The 20,606-nt window shown below is 39.3% G+C and overlaps 1 protein-coding gene across 1 annotated transcript in view; it reads left to right on the top strand.

Annotated features, from left to right (window-relative positions):
• The window catches only part of arl10 (ADP-ribosylation factor-like 10), a 28,703-nt gene extending 12,897 nt beyond the window's left edge, over positions 1-15,806 (top strand). The window contains exons 3-4 of the mRNA XM_047379896.1: positions 7,291-7,466; positions 14,262-15,806. Of these exons, the coding sequence (XP_047235852.1) occupies positions 7,291-7,466; positions 14,262-14,432 (347 nt within the window). The 3' untranslated portion in view covers positions 14,433-15,806. The remainder of the gene's footprint in view (positions 1-7,290; positions 7,467-14,261) is intronic.
• The last annotated feature ends 4,800 nt before the right edge of the window (positions 15,807-20,606 follow it).

Raw genomic sequence — 20,606 nt, 5'->3', positions numbered from 1 at the left:
CGTTCCAGGAAAGGAAGACCAGTAGTCACCTCTGCAGTGGACGATAAGTTCCTCCGAGTCACCAGCCTCAGAAATCGCAGGTTAACATCAGCTCAGATTAGAGAACAGGTCAATGCCACACAGAGTTCTAGCAGCAGATACATCTCTAGAACAACTGTTAAGAGGAGACTGTGTGAATCAGGCCTTCATGGTAAAATAGCTGCTAGGAAACCACTGCTGAGGACAGGCAACAAGCAGAAGAGACTTGTTTGGACTAAAGAACACAAGGAATGGACATTAGACCAGTGGAAATCTGTGCTTTGGTCTGATGAGTCCAAGTTTGAGATCTTTGGTTCCAACCACCGTGTCTTTGTGCGGTGCAGAAGAGGTGAACGGATGGACTCTACATGCCTGGTTCCCACTGTGAAGCATGGAGGAGGAGGTGTGATGGTGTGGGGGTGCTTTGCTGGTGACAGTTTTGGGGATTTATTCAAAATTGAAGGCATACTGAACCAGCATGGCTACCACAGCATCTTGTAGCGGCATGCTATTCTATCTGGTTTGCGATTAGTTGGACCATCATTTATTTTTCAACAGGACAATGACCCCAAACACACCTCCAGGCTGTGTAAGGGCTATTTGACCAAGAAGAAGAGTGATGGGGTGCTGCGCCAGATGACCTGGCCTCCACAGTCACCGGACCTGAACCCAATCGAGATGGTTTGGGGTGAGCTGGACCGCAGAGTGAAGGCAAAAGGGCCAACAAGTGCTAAGCATCTGTGGGAACTCATTCAAGACTGTTGGAAAATCATTTCAGGTGACTACCTCTTGAAGCTCATCAACAGAATACCAAGAGTGTGGAGCAGTAATCAAAGCAAAAGGTGGCTACTTTGAAGAACCTAGAATATAAGACATATTTTCATTTGTTTCACACTTTTTTGTTCAGTATATAATTCCACATGTATTAATTCATAGTTTTGATGCCTTCAGTGTGAAGCTACAATATTCATAGTCGTGAAAATAAAGAAAACTCTTTGAATGAGAAGGTGTGTCCAAACTTTTGGTCTGTACTGTGTGTATATATATTTATTAATTTTTTATTTTATTTTATTTTTTTTCCCAGGTTATTCCGATTTTTTCCAAATTTATTTTTGGAAAGCATTTAACAGTCTGTAAATATTTAAATAATTTTGTTCACTTGTTTCTAATATTTATCTTAATCTTTCCAAATATTACCTCACTAGAGGTACAGCTTTACACTGTCCTGCCACTTAAACTATTTAATTTCCCCCTTGGGGGATGATAAGGTTAATCTTCTATCTATATTAATAATTGTGTGATTGTTAAAGAAGTTTATGTTCTCATTTACTCGATTGTTTAGGGGGTGGATCCCTGCGCGGTTGAGCCGGTAGCGTCTTATTAATTCACTGTTGTCCATTGTAGGAGAATATGGTAAATGGTAAATGGGCTGTACTTGTATAGTGGTTTATCAAGTCCCCAGAGACCCCAAAGCGTTTCACACTACATTCAGTCATCCACACATTCATACACTGACAGTGGTGAGCTACATTGTAGCCACAGCTGGCCTGGAGCAGACTGACAGAAGTGAGGCTGCCATACACAGGGGCCACCGGGCCCCTTAACCACCATCAGTAGGCAAGGCAGGTGAACTGTCTTACCAAAGGACACAACGACTGAGACAGACATAGCGAACCGGCAACCACCGGTTACAAGACGAACCCCTGCCACCATCGCCACGGTCGCCCCTTTATCTCTCCGTCTTTCCACCATCTTCTCTGCTTAAGACACTCTTAAGTTTACTAAAAATCCTTCTCAATTCTCTTAACATTTCCTCACTTTAGGAACTCTCTAAGGCCTAAGATGCTTTGTGAATAACTTTCATCTTAAGAACTTTCTTAGAATGACGTCATTAGAAGCTACTTTTAGTCCTGGGATTCTTTGTGAATATAGGCTCTGATCTTTTTCCATAGAAAATTTGTGGGCAATGCTTAAAATGTGTGTAACAGCAACACGGCCTTGGTTCAGTTACACCAGTTCTGACAGGGGGAATGGGCCAAAATTCCAGCAAACTGTAGTGAGAAGCTAATTGATGGATGCCCAAAACATCTGACCTAAGTCATAGAGTTTAAATGGCAACCGAGGCTCATTTAAGCTAAATATTTCATGTGAAAAAATCATAAAAGGTTTAAAAATGCTAATTTAGGTCCAACCTTCTGTGACCTGTTTAGACTTTGAATGGTATTATTACTTAAAGTTATTACAGCAAGGTATTAGTGAGCTATGGAGCTCCAAATATGGCTGGATTTAGTCACCATTTTGGCTAAAATTAGCCAACTTTCGATTTGGGTTTTCTAAAGCTGAAAGACAAGTACCAGTTTAAAAATCATGACACTAATGGAAGAATGAGAATGTGTGCTAAATAATGAATTAGCACTGATGCCCTACATTGAGTCAAATGTGTTTACAGGTGGAAACACATCATCTTAGAAGAAGCAAACTCGAATACAACATGGAATATGTCAAAGTTCAGTTTAGATGAACTTTGGATCCAATTCCAGGCATAAAGTCAGAGCAGTGTGCAGTTGTGAGATACTGTAAATATTTATGAGCATCCAGAGAGACTGGTTTGTAAATTCATGCATTTTCCACCGAGCATTTGTTGGTTCTGCAGTGATGCACAGGCTGCCAAAACCCACACAACAAACAACCAGCGGGGACAAGCTGAACTTTTGCAGCCGAGGCAGCCACCTCTCTGGGTGATTATAAAGTTTGCCATCATCAGCGCGCACACACCCACCTCCTTCACAGCCATATGACTCAGTGTATGCTGCATGTGCACATGTGGGTGGGCAATCTAATCAGAGCGGCTGGACTAGCATCCTGCTGAGCTCCCAGTGGAGACTCCACATCGCCGCTGGTGAGCAGGTATTTACTGCTGCCATATCACATCAGCCCGAGGTACGTCAGTGCCCAGTTTCCTAGCAACCTCATCTAATTGATGCTTGCCAGCGAGGACCTAAAGCCATGCCTGCCAGCGTGTGAGGAGAGATCAGTTTGACCGAAGAGCATCTGTGGAAGTCAGAGCTCCCAGTTGCTGTGAAACTTTCATTTGCTTGAAGGAAACCGGTTCAAAGAACCCTTTTTTTTACTACTGAATTGCTGCTGAATGCTTTGGTAAGCTGTTCCTCAGGGTCAGCTTTTACCTGCTGAAGTCATTTCACATCCCAGCCACTCATCTTTAAAACACCATGAATACGCTGCTGCTGCTGTTTCTGTAAATAGATTTGACAACGCTGCACAAGAATAAATCAGAGGTGTCCTCAATTAAATCGACAGTCTCTTCTGGAAAGGAATAATATATCTGTAAGGGCAAGAAAAGAAATACAAAGTCAATCGAGCGTGAATTACTAAAGTCTTAAGTCCAATCTTCTCTAGAAGAACAACATATTAAGAGTAGTTTAACCGTTAGATTTCCCTCAGAACCTTCCCCTACAATCCAATTTCCCCAGAGTGGAAATGTGAAGCTGAAGGACCCCGTCCTAGCTCATTTCCTCCTCTGTTGAAACCTGATTTCATTCGGTTTGACACCAAATTGGAATAAATCTGTGGCAAATTTGTTTATAAGGAGGTTATGTTATTTTGTTTGTCCAACTGTCCATTTATTTATTGAACTGGTATCTGTAGCAGTTAAGGATGCTGACAGAAACGATTGAGAAAAGCCCTGGAGGACATCAGTCAATTAGGGATAAACGCTGTAGTAGAAATATCCTGCTCTTTGGCCGTCCTCTTCACTTCCAAACAGAAATCTGATTTACAAGCCTTTGGAAAAAGTGAATATTTCTTCTGTATTCGCTTTTTTGTCACACCTAAATGTTTCGGATCATCAAAATTTTTTATTTTAGACAAGGATAACCTGAGTAAATACAAAAAGTAGTTTAAAAAAAAAAAGTTATCCAAACGTGGGTGAATAGTAATTGCTCCCTCTTCTTTGCTGAAATGTTTTATTTAAGCCTCACTGGAGAGTTTTGTAATGTTAACGACCTCAATCAATCAGATTCAAGTTTAGACGTTGACTAGGTCAATCCAAAACGCACACCCAAAAAGTTTTAACATTGGTTTTGTGCCTTAGATCTCTTGCATGGATACCACTGTTGCCCGGTCTCTTTTTAATTGTTGAATGATGAACCCCGTTCCTTAACTGAGACAAGAACCTCATTTAGATATTGTTCTTTTGGGACCTCCTGGATGAGTGACGGATGCATTTTTAGAGTAATTTAGGTAGGCCAGGCACTGGGAAGATTCACAACTGTCCAATATTTTCTCTCACTGTGTTTCACCGTATTCCCAAAATCTTAGAAATGACTCTAACCCTTTGCAGATTGATCAAACATTGTTTCTCTTTTAACTTACTTCATGTTGTCAGACAGGTCCTATTTTAATGATTTTGTGATTTTAGAGGTCTATCAGTTATCAAGCGAGGGAAAGTGACGTTAGCTTTTAAAAAACAGTGATAGTTGCTGGGCCGGTGTCTTTCCCTTGGGCACAGTGGTGGTCGGGGTGGTGCATCGCGGGGTCTGCTTTACTGCCTGGCTGGCCCTAGTGGGTTTTGTGCATGTGCCTATGCTGGCCTGGAGCTTGCATTTGGGTGGGCCTGCCATTTTGGGTCGGTGTTGGTGTGGTATGTGTTTTGTTGCCCTGCTTTCGTGGTTGTGGCTGCAGTTTGGTGCCATGCATTGGGCTGCGCGCTTTGTTGGCCATATGGTAGGGTGGGCTTGGCAGTGTGCTGCTCTGCTGGCTGTCAGGGGGCAATTAAGGCAGGCTAGAGGGTGGCGTGGGGGGCTGCAGCGTGTGGGGTGGGGGGGTTGTGTCCTCTTCTTGGATGTGGGGTCACCGGCATCTGGATCGGCCGAGCGGCAATGGTAGAGCTGAGCTGGATAATGTTTCTACCTGGACTATCGTTGCAGTGGCAGAAATGTGATGTCTGTGTGGTTGCGGGGGCATGGTGGGGGATGCCGGCCCCGAGTACTTGCCACTGGCCGGGGACCTCTTGCCGGGTGAGTTTGTCCCATCTTGGTGTGGGGTCGGGGGTTCCGTTGTGAGCTCGACGCTCAATGGTGTCTGCCCTGCTGCGCCTGTGAGCGGGGGCTGAGGTGGCGGGGCCCTTGCCCTGCTGTTGCGGCGCACTGTGTGTTGCGGGGCAGGATGCAGCGGTGGTGCTTGGAGTGGAGCTGTGTGTGAAGCTTGCACTGTGTGGGTGTGGCTTCGTCGGCTTTTCGGGGATGGAGCTCACCTGCAGCGGTGTGTCCCTGTGCTGTGAGAAGGGCGTTCATGGCCTTTGGGTCTGGGGGCATGTGTTCAATATCTGTGTCCTGGTTGGGGGTGGCCCTATGGGCAAATTCATGTTGGGGTTCAATGGCAGTGGGGGCTCATGGGGTTAGGATCGGAATTCAATTGGGGATTGGGACTGTTTCATCCTATAGTGACTCTGGTTGGTGGGCTAGTTTGGACCATGTAGACCCCTCTTTTGTACATGGCCCCCTCTCCATATGAGGATGGGGGTCATTGGGGACTGGGGTTGGGGTCCAGGCCGGGGTCGCTCAGGTTCAGGCACCAGCCCAGGCTAGCCCAGCCCAGGTTCAGGTGCTGGGATGGTCTGCCTGTCTCCACCCCCGGAGGGAAGGGGACCACCTCCTGGGTCCGGTTGCCCCTATGGGGTATCGGCACCTGGACCTGGGAGTATAGAATATGTATGGGGAGTGTGAGTGAATGTACGATGTCCATTGTTTACGTCGGGTGCGTGGGTGTGAGTGTTTTTATGTGTACACATGAGGGTGGGAATGTGTGATTGTAACTATGTGTGCCTGTTTTTTGTGTCAGGTTGGGGCGCGGACTGCTCCCTCTCCTGGATCAGTTTAGGCCCCCCATCAAATGTAGGGCCTATTTCCTCCTCGCCACATTACCTGCCGGTGGTTGGTGTCTCTGCCCGCTGGTGTACTTGTGATTCTTGTGTCCGGGGCTGGTGCATTGGTGTGTGCCGGCTCACTCCCGGTGGCTGCTTGCCGGGGCCTGGACCCCTGGGCTTTGTCGGACCTCTACTTGGGGAGTGATATGTCCTGGGGTCTTCGGCCTCTGGGTCCATGGCTGGATCTGCTCAGGCGTAGATGGCTGCCGGCAGGGCCTGTGGGCTCATCGCTGCAGCTTCCATTGGGGCTTCTGCACTGTAGCTGCCCTGCTCTTCTCTGGGGGGGTTGCGGTAGTACCGGCAATGGTTCTCCTGGGGTTCCTGTGCTCTGGGGGGCCATTGGATGTCTGTGGCTCGGATCTCCTCCGTATCTGTCCCAGGTCTAGGGGGGTGGGTCTGTGGCTCCTCACACTCGCTATTGCATATTTTTAAAAAGAAATCTTGTATACACAAGTGCGTTCACACTCAGACCCACGGGTATTTAAATTCAGGTGTTAACAGATACACAAATTTTCTATATTGAGCCGCATTTACCAATAAAAACATCTTGCATTCATGAGTACTGTGCACTTTTTGGTAAAAAAGCTGTTAATATGAATGTTTCTGCAGGTGTAGAAGCAAGCAGGGTGCTATCTTGTATTCTCTTCATCCTCCTTTCTCTCCTCCATTCTTTTCTCCTTCCCTCCCCTTTTTCCTTTTTGCCCCACCTCTCTCTTTTTTGTGCTTATTTATTTCCTTTTTGTTTCTGTGTCTATGACAATTGAAATAATCCCAAAGCAGTTTCTAATAAAGTTTTGTTTATAAATATCAAGCAGCGCTTTAAAGCATTAGCTGTAATGCTCCACTTGTGAAAGTAAATCTGTTGGACTTTTTATTTGCATTCAGACAACAATTCCGAGCGCTACTCTGCCGGACAGGACAGGACAAAAAAAACAAAGACATCGATAAACAGATCAAAGTTAATTTCTTATTTAATCAGTCAGTCTGGGACAGGTTATATTGAGAAACTGCCTAGGTCAAAGGGTGTCCTAGAAACCTGGTCAATAGGATTTAAAGGATGTATCTTGGTCAAAGACGACACTATGATTGTTTACATTATTACTGGAGGTCTAATTAATGCCATCCTGGTTGACTAAGCAGTTTGCTCTTCTGATGATGGAGTCCAAAGATGACAACCTTCGTCATCTTAGAGTTTAAAAGCAGAAAATTCAGACATCCAGGTTTTTATGACACCAAGATGTGCTTGTAGTCTAGTTCACTGACTGGATTTGTCAAATATAGCTTAAAATCATAGCAAGCATAACAATGAAAAGCTGTCTTCTGTGCAGTTGGTGGTGGGGAGGATCTGCGGCGGTACTGGTCGGACTACCTGAGACGGACTCACATTCTGGTGTATGTGGTGGACTCGTCCGACAGGAGCCGCCTCCCATTGGCTAAGGCTGAACTTCACCACCTCCTTAAGGTGGAGCCACCGCTACCTGTCGTTGTCTTGGGGAACAAGCAGGTAAACTATGAGACAGATTGTTTTTAAATGCCAGTGTCACTGGTAGACACTTATCTTTGCCTTATTTTTTTATATAATTCAGTTTTTATTTTGGAAAACGTTTTAAAACAACAGTTACATTTCTCATCATTATAACATCTACTTTTCCAACTTTATACTGAACACAATGAGCATACAAACAAGACAGGAAAAAAAAGCCAATGTACATTCAAAAATGCTGATAAAGTATAACCCGGTGGAACCCAGACATACAGAGCACAAACAAATCAAGAGCCCAACCATCTACTAAGACAAAATCATATTCAGACTATAGGGTTTTACATATTCTGTCCATTTAGACCAGGTCCGGTAAAATGTACCCATCTGCAGCTTGAGTGAAAAGGAAAGTTTTCCATTATGTATATGTCATAAATGATGTCAATCCAGTTATAAATAGTGGGTGGGTCTGACTTTAACCACTTTCTGGTTATTGTTTTTTTCTACTGGCGACTAACAGGATAAATAGCAATTTTCTATCAAGAGCATTCCAATTTTCAAGAATCAGATCTCCCAAATAGACAGAATTCTGTAAGAAGGGAATATTTGAGCAAAATTTATTATTAATATCTTTATGGATCTCAGACCAGTAATGTTGAATAAATCGACAAGTCCAGAAAATGTGATAATGGTTGGCTTTAGTGGATCCACAGGGTCTCCAACATGTATCTCCAGTATCTCGATATCGAGTTTGTACTGGTGTCACAAAAAATCTTACTATATTTTTCCACCCAAACTCTCGCCAAACAATTGACCCTGTCGACATCCATTGTATTTGGCATATTTGTTTTCCCAGTTTTCCAGGGTATCTTTATTTACCTCTTTTTTCCACTTCTTCTTAATTGTCTGAGCTCGCCCTGTTGGCGGCCAGTCTCTGAGTTCCTCCGGTCCTTGGTCAAACAGTTTCTAACTTTCAGCTCCTTTAATCTAAATTAGGCAGAGGAATGATTACAGAGATTCAGAGCTGAGGGTCTCGTCTCGGACCATCGCCGTCTGTGAAAGAATGACGAAAGAGCCTTGAAAGAAGGTCACATGTAGTTTTATATCTGGCACTCCAATGCAGTGGATGTGCTCTCCCTCAGTGATTATCAGTAGATTATGTGTCACCATTGTGGTGTCTATCTGTTAGATTGTGTAGTAGCGGGTGTCCATCCTTAATCTAAGTGTGCTGTAGCTTTCTAATCAAACCAGATACTGGGTGCTCCACTATCAACCCCTGTGCCCCAGCCTCAGGTCCTTCCTGAAAACCCTTGGGCAATTTATCCTTGTAATGTGTGTCGATGAGCTTCTTATCCTATTCTAACAAAAAGGAAACATTAGAACTTATGCTTTATATCACTATGGTATAAATGGGAAAAACAGCTATGAGTAATAATAATAAAGGTTATTCATAACATAATGTATTTGGTGTTTTCTTGTTCAGCTAATTAAATGCCATTATAAAGCCCTGTTATTATTTTTGAGCATGTTTTGCCCTCAAACATTGACAGAAACCCTTTCAAGAATCCAAAATCAGTGTTGTCGTAAGCCTCTTTTAAATTCTGATTATAGTAGTTTCTGACTTCTAGCATTAGGTAATCTGAGATGGGCAATAAAACCTGTAATTCTTTATCTGATAGAATGGCTATTATTGGGATATCTTGTACTTTAGTGCCCTCTATATCTGCATTATGAAACCTGACTCGTCTTTGTGTATTAGCACTGGTAAGCTGTTTTCCAATCCCCTTGATAAAATACTGGTAAATAGTTTATAGTCTATATTTAATACACTTATCGGTAAGTAGTTACCACACTGTTCGATCCATCCCCTCCTTTGGAATAATAGAAATCAACGCCTCTCTCCACGAAGGGGGAATTATTCTTTTTTCCAGTAGTGTAGGACCTAATTGTTCTTTCATTAATTTGTACCATTCTGAGGGAAAGCCGTCGGCACCCGGTACTTTCCCTCCTTTTAACCTTCCAATTGCCGTATATAATTCCTCTTTTGTTATTTCAGAAATCAGATCCTCATTCGGATCTAGGGTGACTTTTGGCAGATGTATTGTCGATACGAACAAATCTATTTCTTGGTCATTATTCAACTTTGTTTGTGCATACAGTTCTTTGTAGCAGTCTTCAAAGCATTTTTGAATTTTCCCTAAGTCTGTTTCTATTACTTTTGTTGAGGGATTTTGTATTTAATGTATTAACCTTCTGCCAGTTGCTTTCTCAATCTGTACGACAAAAGCTTCAGTGATTATGCCCCTACCTCGTGATATTGTAAATAAATGTTGTTTTATTTTGTTATTATACTGTATTGATTTGGTCTATTTCTTTTTTTAGGGTTGCAATACTAGCTTTTGTGCAGTCTGTAAGGGTCTTTGAGTGCTCCCTTTCCAATGTCATCAATTCCCCCTCTAATGTGCTCAGTTTTTGTTGTCGCATTCTTTTTTCATGGTTAGAGATCGATATAATTTTACCTCTAATCACCGCCTTTAAAGCATCCCATAGCATTACCGGATTTACCTCCTCGTTATCATTATTTTCCAAATTGCATTTAATATCACTTTTCAGTTTTTCTTTAATAATTAGATTATTAAGGATATTTGTGTTAAGTCTCCAACAACTGGATTTAATTTTGCTGTCCAAATGGACTATTATAGAGACAGGATTATGGTCTGAAATAGTACACAGGCCTATATTACATTCTTTCAACTTGTGTAGGTCGTTCTTAAACATAAAGAAGTAATCGATTTGTGAACAAAGTTTATGTGCATATGAATGAGTGTAAGATTGACCTGAAGGGTTTTACTTCCCTCCACACATTTCCTATTCTCAGTTCGTTCATTAAAATGTTGAGTTTTCTGTGAATACTTAGAAGTTTAGTTTGTTATTGGTGTAGTCCAGCCTGGGGTTCAAACAGATATTGAAATCCTCACCACAGATTGTGGTGGCCTGGCTTTTTGTTGCCAATATCTCGAGTACATATTTATAAAAGAACCAGTCACTATCAGAAGGGATGTACACACAAGACTCGTCAACTTATCCTCCAGTCTGCCTATAATCATGACGTATCTGCCTTCCTTGTCTTTGTATTCGCTTTTATGGTCATAATTAATGGTCCTGGAAATGAGTATTGCCACTCCTTTCCACCTTCCTGAGTTATGGGAAGAGAAGTAGACATGTTTAAATCCCGTTCTATTACGTTTACTGTGCTCCAAATCATCCAAATGGGTTTCCTGAAGGAATGCTATCCGGGCTTTTTCTTTTTTTAACTTGGATAAAATTGTACCCCTCTTAATTTGGTTAAGTACTCCATTTATATTGAATGATACTATTTTAATGGATGTTATCTAGTTCCTTCTTTCTTTAATACCTTTTTAGATTCAGGCAAGCTTCCACATCTCCAAAAGAACAAACAGGGATGAACAAATGAACATGAAACATACACCAGAATGCTAAACTTCAAAACTAACAATAAATGTCCAAAATGACTTCCTATGTACGGGTCCAAAGAGAAAGACACTGGTGGGCCTCGGTGGGAGGCCCTAAGGGGAGAAAAAAAAAAAAAAATAGAAAACCAAAACCCTCCATCCAGAGAATATCGGAGGGGCCCTTATCTTTGCGGTCAGCGTTGCGGAATAACATCCGACAAGAACCAAACAAAACAAAAATAGAGCTCTATCAGTCATTGTTACTATAATGATCATAACCAGCAAGTAAATAAATATGAGCAAACCTATGTGGAGAAGAATGGATGGGAGACAGATTAAGTGGCTGAAAAGCAATATTTACAGTGCACCCTCCCACGTGTACGACCTTACATGCCCTCACATGTATACACGCCCCTTCACATTCGCTGCATGTCCTGTTTGACCGAGCAAAAAAATAACATAAAATGTCTCACAGCTAGAAAAAATGGATATTACTTAACCCATTAATTTTCTGAGGATACTGGGGAAGATCTTCTGAAGGCTCATAGCTTTTCTTTATAGCCCATGCCCGTTCCTGACCTGGGTAGATTTTTTTTCCTCGCGGATCTCTTATTTATAAACTTAGAAGAGTCACTAACATCTCGTTTAGTATGGGAGTATTTTTCCACTTCTCAGGTTCTGTCGGGAGCTCTTCACCTACGCCGCCATCTTAGTGGTGGTCCAACCGGAAGCCCTATCTTTGCCTTCTTTTGAGCTATAGTTTACATTAGAAACAACAGAACTGACTAGAATAAATTTAGCCATTTTCATTTACAATAAAAGGACAGCAATTAATCACACAGAGGTTAAAAAAAATATGTAAAAGTACTCAAGCAGGTACATCCTTTTCTTGCCGAAATAACCCCACTCCTGAAATAAACATGCCTACACTTCCTCCTCAGCTCATATTTCTTCACTCTGTGCTCCACTTCTGGAATTATGCATGACTCCTGGTGGGAAGAAGGAATATTTATCATATCTAATAACCGAGCAGCGTAGCTTTCATCCTCTCACTGCTGTGGACTGACAGTATAATGAGCTAAGAATAAATTAAAACTGCGAAAATGCTTCATAATGATGCACAATTGAAGCTCAGGTTGAATATGTTGTTTAACATTTAACAAAGGTCTACAGGTGGGAGTTCAAAATACCTGTCTTTCTCTGCTTTATTATGGGAAATTATTGAGGTGAATCAAACAGAATATTTCCTGAAGACTTCTCAAACTTGTGAAATCTGTACAGAAACAGATATTAAATTACAATAAATGCCAAAGAACCTGTGTGTTGAATAGAATGTGGTTAATAGAAACAAGGCAAAAATCTACAGAGGCTACCATTGCTTTAATAGTCTGTGTAGGAGGGTTGCAATACAATCATCGCCTCTATGTAGATGAGCTCTTAACAATAACTGCAGGCACCTTTTAAAAGTTGAACATGTAATATTTATTGCTACCACGGTTTCATGTTAGCAATTTTATTTTCTTCCCCTTTTTTAACGTTATCCACCATTTGAGTGGCAACTATTTGATTAAATTGTTTGATGATTTAAAAACCTTTTGATTATTAACTGTAAGTGAAAAGACTTAAAGGTAGAATAAAATCAATAAACTATATTTTAAGGTCATTTTCTAATTCTTAAAACCAATCAGATTATAAATAACTTAAAAATGTTTTAGATCGTAATGTCCTAGTTGATTTGTCATTTATATTTTTCCTACGACAATTTAGCTAGTTAGTTAAAAGTCTCAAATGGCATTTAAATACAAAGATAGGATTCAAAATCAGTTTATTGTTGTGAAACATATTTAAGTTGCTTGTCAGCAGCTAGCTGAAAGCTACAGAACCAGCATGCTGCTAGCTAGAATTGTATGGATAAATCTTTGGTCAAATGGCCAAAGTGTAAGAAAGATGCTAACTACAAAGCTTCTGTTTATAACTAATTATCATACATACAGTTTATGTCAATAAAAAGTCAGCAAACAAATTTGATAATGTAGATGCTAATGCTAATATGGCTTAAAGTTAGCTAAATGTACTTGCTAGCTAAATATCTTTACTTTATAGCATTACTTAAACTGAAATTAAAACAGTAAATGAAGTCGCAAGCTAAATGTTAGCAAAGCAACTAAATGTAAATATTTGTAAAGCAAATGTTATTCTTGGTATTTATGCTATTTAAACCACATTCTAAGATAACAGGAAATGTATTATCATATATTTTAGTTGAGAAATAAACAAGGTTAAAACACTGGTGGTACAGATGGTCATTTGCCATTAGCTGAATGCTAACTAGCTGCAAAACCATTGCATTGATACATTTATGGCTGTCATTTAATCAGAAAATGTCATAACATGGACGAAATACAGAAATTTAATTTATTATTGCACATATTCAATTCCAAGTTTATGATGATGTATTCAAACTAATTATATATTGTTAATGCTAATAGTAAGCTTAAACTACAAGTTTGCAAATACATTTGCTTTCCCTCAACTAAAACACAAGGACAAAATCAGATTAGCTTCAGTTTTTAAAAGCTATATTTTTGCAAACATGTAGGTTGTTACGGTCACACATTAACTTTATGAGCTGTAATACATTTCTGTTGACCCTTTTTGCATCTTTTTGTAAACCTTGCTTACATATACAATAAAAAAAACCTTTTTGGCAAATTTTGTAATTTTACAGATGATACAGATACTTATCTGATATTTCTAAAACAAGCTGTCAGAGGTCGAAAACACAGAAAACCCAATACCTAACCGGGGACAATTGCATAACGGGAAAGCTGCAAATTTGCAATTAGCTGCATGCTAATAAACTACTTACACTTGCACAGATGCATGTTAGGCTGTTTGAAAGTTTCATCAGAATATGTAAAAAAAAAAAAAAAAAAAGTGGGGAAAATTTACCAACAAAAACACCTTAAAAATCCATATTCACTTCAGAAAAAAATGATTTTTCTACAATCATTAAGGTGAGCTGTATAAAGAGGAAGGAGGACAACTATGAATCCCCAGATTTAGGCCAGTTCTGATCATTTTTTTCTGGCCTTACCAAACGTTTGGGTGTGGTTTTTGGCAAATCACGTCACCTTTTACAACTCAGAACTAATTTTGCTTTTCTATTTGATAAATATAGATTATTAAACCCATTTAGAGTTGGAGAAGTATAGATACATCCACTAACTGCATTAGAGAAACAAACGTCGTCATTGTCATGCATGGCCATAACTGCGTTCAGTAAAGCTTTAACTGAGTTTTATTTTTTAAATTCATTGTTTTATATGTCTCATTCTTGCCACAGGATAAGCTGAATTCCTTGAGTGTGGCAGAACTCCATGAAGCCTTGTCTCTGGATGTCGTGACCGATGATAGGAAGCTGTTCCTCCTCGCTGCCCAGCTGGACTCCGAGGGAGCCAAGAAGTCCTGCCAGGGTTTGGACACCGTCCAGGACCTCATTCTACAGCTCGTCTGATCTCACATCCCTCTGCAGAGCACAACTGGAGGACATAGATGAACGGATCCAAAAATAGATCTATGGTTCTCCTCTTTCTTATTTTTGTCGGTGCTCTGGGCTTGTTTCAGACAGCCGAGGTGGTGATGAATGCAGGAATGCTCAAAATACACCAAAATCTACTGCCATGGAGCCATCATAATAACAGGAGAAGAGGAGGAACAAAATGTGGAACAGCAGGATGAAGCTTTGATACAATCAGGTCAAACTGTCCCAAGTTTACTTAAGCAAGTCATTTTTAACGGAGCACATTGTAATCGATTCATTTGAAGATGCGCACACACGTTTTCAGCTGGTTTCTTGTTTTATTTTATTTGATGTTTTTATGCTTTTATGCACATTGAGATTGAAGTTAGCAGTCTCCAAGCTCATCAGTTTGGCCTTTCTAAATTAACAAAATGACACAAAATAGTTCTGTAGGATTTCTGTATTGATGTTGTATTTATGGAGATTAAACACAGAACTTTATAACATTGCTTGTTTGCCGATTTATACCACAGTCTTGCATTGGCTGTAAAAACAGTTTAGTGTACTTAAGAGGAAACTGTTTAGGCCAATACAGTCTCCACAGCAACAGAGAAAAGTATCCTTTTCCCTGAAGCTACAAGAACAAAGTTCTTTCTTTCTGACCAGGACATTTCATACTTCACAAAAACTCAAGTGCAGAACTCCTGTTAAGTCGTCATATAGGTCTTGCATAAATCAAACAAGGTCAAAATGTGTTGATCAATAGTTTCTGACAACCCACTTTAACACATTTGGAACTTTTACATGACAGACCAGGTAAAAATACATCAGCCACTTTGATTTAATATAGAATATTAAATATACACTACAGTATGTGGGATGTAACTAAACAGTCAGATTCTAGGTTTTAAAGTCAAATATTTGTTTTAATAATTTTACTGCATTTATATATGTACTAACAGACAGGTATTTGACACCACTTATGTTTGTACAACACAAGTAACTAAATCCAAATAATATTTAACAATTTAGTATAAATTTCTTCCCACTAAACTATATTTAAGAAAATAGTTTCATAATGAAACTATTTTTGCAACAAATTGTTGAGCTTTATTCCTTTCACACCAGATACAGTACAACTAATTATTGAGGTTGAATTATAGACTAGGTAAGGTGGTGGTGTAACTTTAATCTGACATCTTAAACTTAATTTGTAGCTAGAAAGTGTGTTTTAGACACAGGTTTGCCTTTTTCCTTGCATCTTTTCATCCTTAATGTTGTGCTGGTTACATGTTTCTGTCTAAATACATTTGACTGTATCTGACAATATAAAATTGAACTTGAATAAACATGGAAATCTTTTCTGCATATGGAGGATTGCTGTTAACAAGATCTGTTAAAACCTATACACTTTAATTCAACACTAATTTTGATTCACTTCTACATACTATAATATACATGTTAAATAAAACTTTCATTAAAAACAAAGAGCTGCAACATCTAATATAAGCTAACAGTATTTAACCAATAACATACACTATTTGGGATTTGTAAACTTAACATATTTCTGTGTTAGTTATTTATGTAACATTTCTTTACAGAAAAACTTAAAAAATGTATTTAAAGAAACATTCATAAGCTAACAGTGTTTTAGGCTAAAATAGGTTAATCTTTGCTAAATCTGAAATGATATGCCATTAAACAAAAAACATTTTTAAAAAACAAACTTCACAATGTATACAAAAAATTTCATAAATGTTCTTAAACACTAACCTTTCTTTTAAAAATAAAATTCATTTAAAAGTGACGGTAATGGCATTTAGCCTGGACTAGCTTACTTTAAATTTTAAAATTTGTGAAACAAAATGAGAGCCCCTTAAACATAAGATGTGAATTATTTAAAACCAGTTTCATAGAAAATACATACGTTTAATACATTTACATCAACTCTTATTAAAGACTAATGGTATATATTTATTTTAGTGGCATATAAAATTTATAAACCAATAGTAAATTCGTTGCTGTAGCTTTACAGCTTCTTAAAAATGAAATGCCACTAAAATATAATAACAATATTACAATATATAGAAAATGCCTAATTGTCATGCTCTAATGCTCAGTTTTGTGTAAAAAGTCCAAGTAAATTATAAAACATATTTAAGCTAATTTAGCATAAACTAGCATACTTTTTCATTTTGATGAAATAGATTAAGATCCAATCTGACAGAAAGTGAATCTATAAATATATTAAATAACTGTTTACCATTAACCTCAATAAAAAAAAAACCCAAAGTAATACATGTACTTTAGGCTGACGACAACTTTAGCTTAAATGAGCTAATGTTACCTTCTAAATGTATTTGTTGAAATGTTTAACACGTAACTTCACCCAAACCGTTTCTTTTAAATATTTTTTTATTAAGTTTTACTTAAATGTACATCAGCACCAACCTTGACTGAAAACAAGGTCTCAGCTCAACAAGAAAAAGCTCAATGATATTGTTTCAAGAGGAAAAAACAAGTTTTAAAAGTCCCAAAAATGAATAAGGGGGTTTCAGATGTATTAAATTGTCAAATTGTCCTTAAAACATATAAACAAATAAGACAAATCTGTTAATTTAACAAATATTAGGGTTAATTTCCACACGATTAGAGCAGGACTGAGAAAATGATCCAAGATGTCTAAGTGACAAAAATCAACTCATATCCACACATTTTAACATTTTGTATTTACCTTTTACTTAAGTAGGAAATTTGTCTTCCGACAGGAAAATCCTGGACACATGATCACTCATTTCCCTTCATTTTTGTTGCTGTAATTCATTTATAAATGCAGAAAAAAACAAAACAGTGCTGTGATGAGATCCTTGGTGAACATTTTTATTTTTGCTTAAATCATTGGTTTTCAAACGTTTCAGCTTCTGAACAACAGTAATAACAATGGTGGAGACATCCAACCGACTACTGGCCATTATTTTAAATAAGGGCATAATAAAACCTAAAAAACTCAAACCTAGACCTTCACACTATGTTTTACATTTATGTCGTTCAAATTGTTTTACCTCGTCACAATTATGGCTGAAATGTGCTGTTGGGAATTCATTATCTTAATTTGGTTTCTTAAAATCATAGATTACGATCTTGGTGTTTTAAAAAAATAAATAAATTCATTTTGTCTTCATAACTGACAGCAGAAAAGTGATTAAAACTGGCTGAGAGATTTACTTGGTATAGTTTCAGTTTCGTCTTTAAAATAGATAGTTCAACACAATGTTCACCTACTTTAACCAACACTGAGGCTGAATTAAAGAGGCAATTTATTTATTAAACCTGAAGGCTCTCCACACTTAAACAGAAATGGCTGCATCGGCAGTAGTTTCGTTAGAAAACACGTCTGTATCCCATCAGAACGAGCCGAACTTATCCAACAGTTACTAAAACTTGACAGAATTAGGAGAAATGTAAACATCTGAGCATGAGGCACAGATCAGACACTCGGAAAGTTTGGTTATGCAAACATCTACAAGCCCCAACAAGTGAGGCGTTATCTTGCCGAGTTGAAAACAACTTTCCTTCCTGACAGAGCAGATCAATGCAAACACAAACTGATAGAACCTCTAAGCCTCCGTACCTGGCCTGGGGCAAAGGTCTCCAACCGGTAGAGCAGGAAGTGTTTTTACTGCTGAGAGATCCAGTATGATTCGGTCAGTGTGAGCTCATCAATAAATATGGCTGCATCACAGAACCCTCCGGACGGAAAGCCCGACCGCTGTTGAATCAGAGGGACTTCTGTGGATCAGTCACAATATGAATGACATTTAAGGGGCTTTTCACGGGTCACAAGTGATTTCATTTTTGCCGAGATGCCACAAGTGTTTATAAAATAGTCTCCAAACTAAATTGTGTTGAAGGATCAGAACGGAAAGTCCCTGATATCTGCAGCTGCATGTGAATATAGATTGTGACTGTTTATCAAAGCAAACTTGTACTCTAAAACAAATTGCAAACTTTTGAACAAGCAAGTTTAAGAGTTTGTGAAAATCTGTTTCGTGAATATTAATAAGGTGGGGACTGCAGTTTTGAAGAGGTGATGAAGAAACGGGCTCATTAAAGGCGGGTTTTCAGTAAAGATGAGGGAGATAAATATTTGCTCCCCGACTGATCTGAACAGAAACAAATCCAAAAGACTCATTAGATAAACGTCATTAAATTTTGACACCAAATCAAAACATGACCTAGAGCTTGGAGAAACACAGATTTTTGTCAAGTTACCAGGTTTGAACTTTGAACCCACGCCTCTCTACAGAAACTCTCTGAATCCTTTAGGTTATTTGGTAATTCAAAGCTTGATTGAGAAAAATGTGTTCAGCCACTCGTTGCTTCCCTTGGTGGTTTGTTTCGGGTCGCTGCTGTGCTTAAGGGCCCATCTTCTTTGTTCTGGTTAAGGGAAGAAGGTTCAGGTGGAAGATCTTATGGTATTGTGGCCCCAACCCACTGTGTCTTCAAAGTGGTGAAGTGTCCCCTTTATGCTTTGCAGAAAGAGTCCCAAAGCATAATGCTTCCACCTCTGTGCTTGATTGTGGAGGGGGCGTTCTACAGGTTGTAGTAATCAACAAGCTCGAGCACCTTCTAATGTCTTCATTAAATGGTTTTGATTTTTCAATCATCAACAAGCTTGTCCTGTGTAGCCCTCAACTTTCTAATGATCACCCTCATCATAAGATCCTGCATGGAGCTCAGAACCAGAGGACAACTGAGGGTCATTTTCTGTTTTTTTTTTTTTTTTTTTTTACTCTCTCTAACACACGTCAGCTTCTAACCAAGTTTCTCGCTGATAGCCTGGCAGATAGTCCAGCCTTGTGCAGATCTACCATCTAGTCTAGGTTTGCCGATAGTGGCGAGGAGGTTGGAATCGAAGAAATTGAGTCTGAACAGTAATAGTTCGAGATCCAGAGTATATGTTAGTTATTTATCTGTTATTGGCATATAACTACAGGGGCCGACTGATGCAAATGTGCCACAAGCGGAAAAACTTGCTGCAAACACACGAATGATGCAAACTCCAAAACACACATGCAAAAAAACAAATGCAACAGACGAACGCAGATCACAGAAAATAGGAAAAATGATGCCAGAGAAGCTGCAAACTCGCTCCACAAAATAGAAGTGCACCAGACCACTAGGGGGAGACGACCACCAAGTCATATGGGACCAGACCCTCAGTAAAGACAACAGGATGTCGGATGGCAGAAAGAAAAGGTATGTTTCCTTCAAGTCTTTTTTTTTAACATGTGGTCTAATTCCTGCGAATGCAGCATTTTTTTGTTGCATTTGTTTTTAGGAGTTTGCATCATTCATGTTTGCTGCACGTTTAGCCATTTGCACCTGTCGGCCATCGCATATAACCAACCTATAGGAGTCAAAAGGCTAATTTTATTTAAAGTTGCAGTAAGAGTTTTTTACACAGGGATTAGGGATGGGTACCTTTCACATTTGAACCGATACGATACCGATGCCAAGGTATCGGTACCAGTTTTTGGTACTTTGGTGTGTATTTATGTGGTAATAAATGTTAATTCGTTAAAAAGCAAAAAATTTTTCAATTTAACATTTATTTCTCAATATATAAACTTTAATGAATATATCAAAACAACATCAAGCTGTTTGTATTGTAACATCTCAGTTGTTTCAAACATTTCTTCTGCATGTTTCTGGCTGCAGACGACGTGTCGCTAACAGATGCAAGCGTGCTGACGGCGCCGAATCCAGGAGTTGTAGCCGTAGATCTGAGGCTGATGGAAAATGTGAATTCTTCGGCCTTGAGAAAAATCTTGAGCTCAACCAGGTGCTTCTTTAGATTTGAAGTATTCCCGCCGGTGGCCTTGCACTTTACGTCACAAATATTGCAGTGAGCGTAATCTGCATCGCATTTTAAAAGTGGAGCCATATATTCGAGCGTTTTCAATCTCCTGGATCAAAGACTACCTGACAAACAGACCACAGTTTGTGAGACTGAAGGGTTGTGAGTCTAACCAGGTAGTCAGCAGCACAGGAGCACCACAGGGGACTGTACTCTCACCATTCCTCTTCACTCTGTACACCTCAGACTTCCAGTACAAGACAGACTCCTGTCATCTGCAGAAATACTCGGATGATTCTGCAGTTGTT

Source organism: Girardinichthys multiradiatus, chromosome 11, assembly GCF_021462225.1.
Source record: "Girardinichthys multiradiatus isolate DD_20200921_A chromosome 11, DD_fGirMul_XY1, whole genome shotgun sequence".
Lineage (NCBI taxonomy): Eukaryota > Metazoa > Chordata > Actinopteri > Cyprinodontiformes > Goodeidae > Girardinichthys > Girardinichthys multiradiatus.
This window is presented reverse-complemented; position numbering and strand designations above follow the sequence as displayed.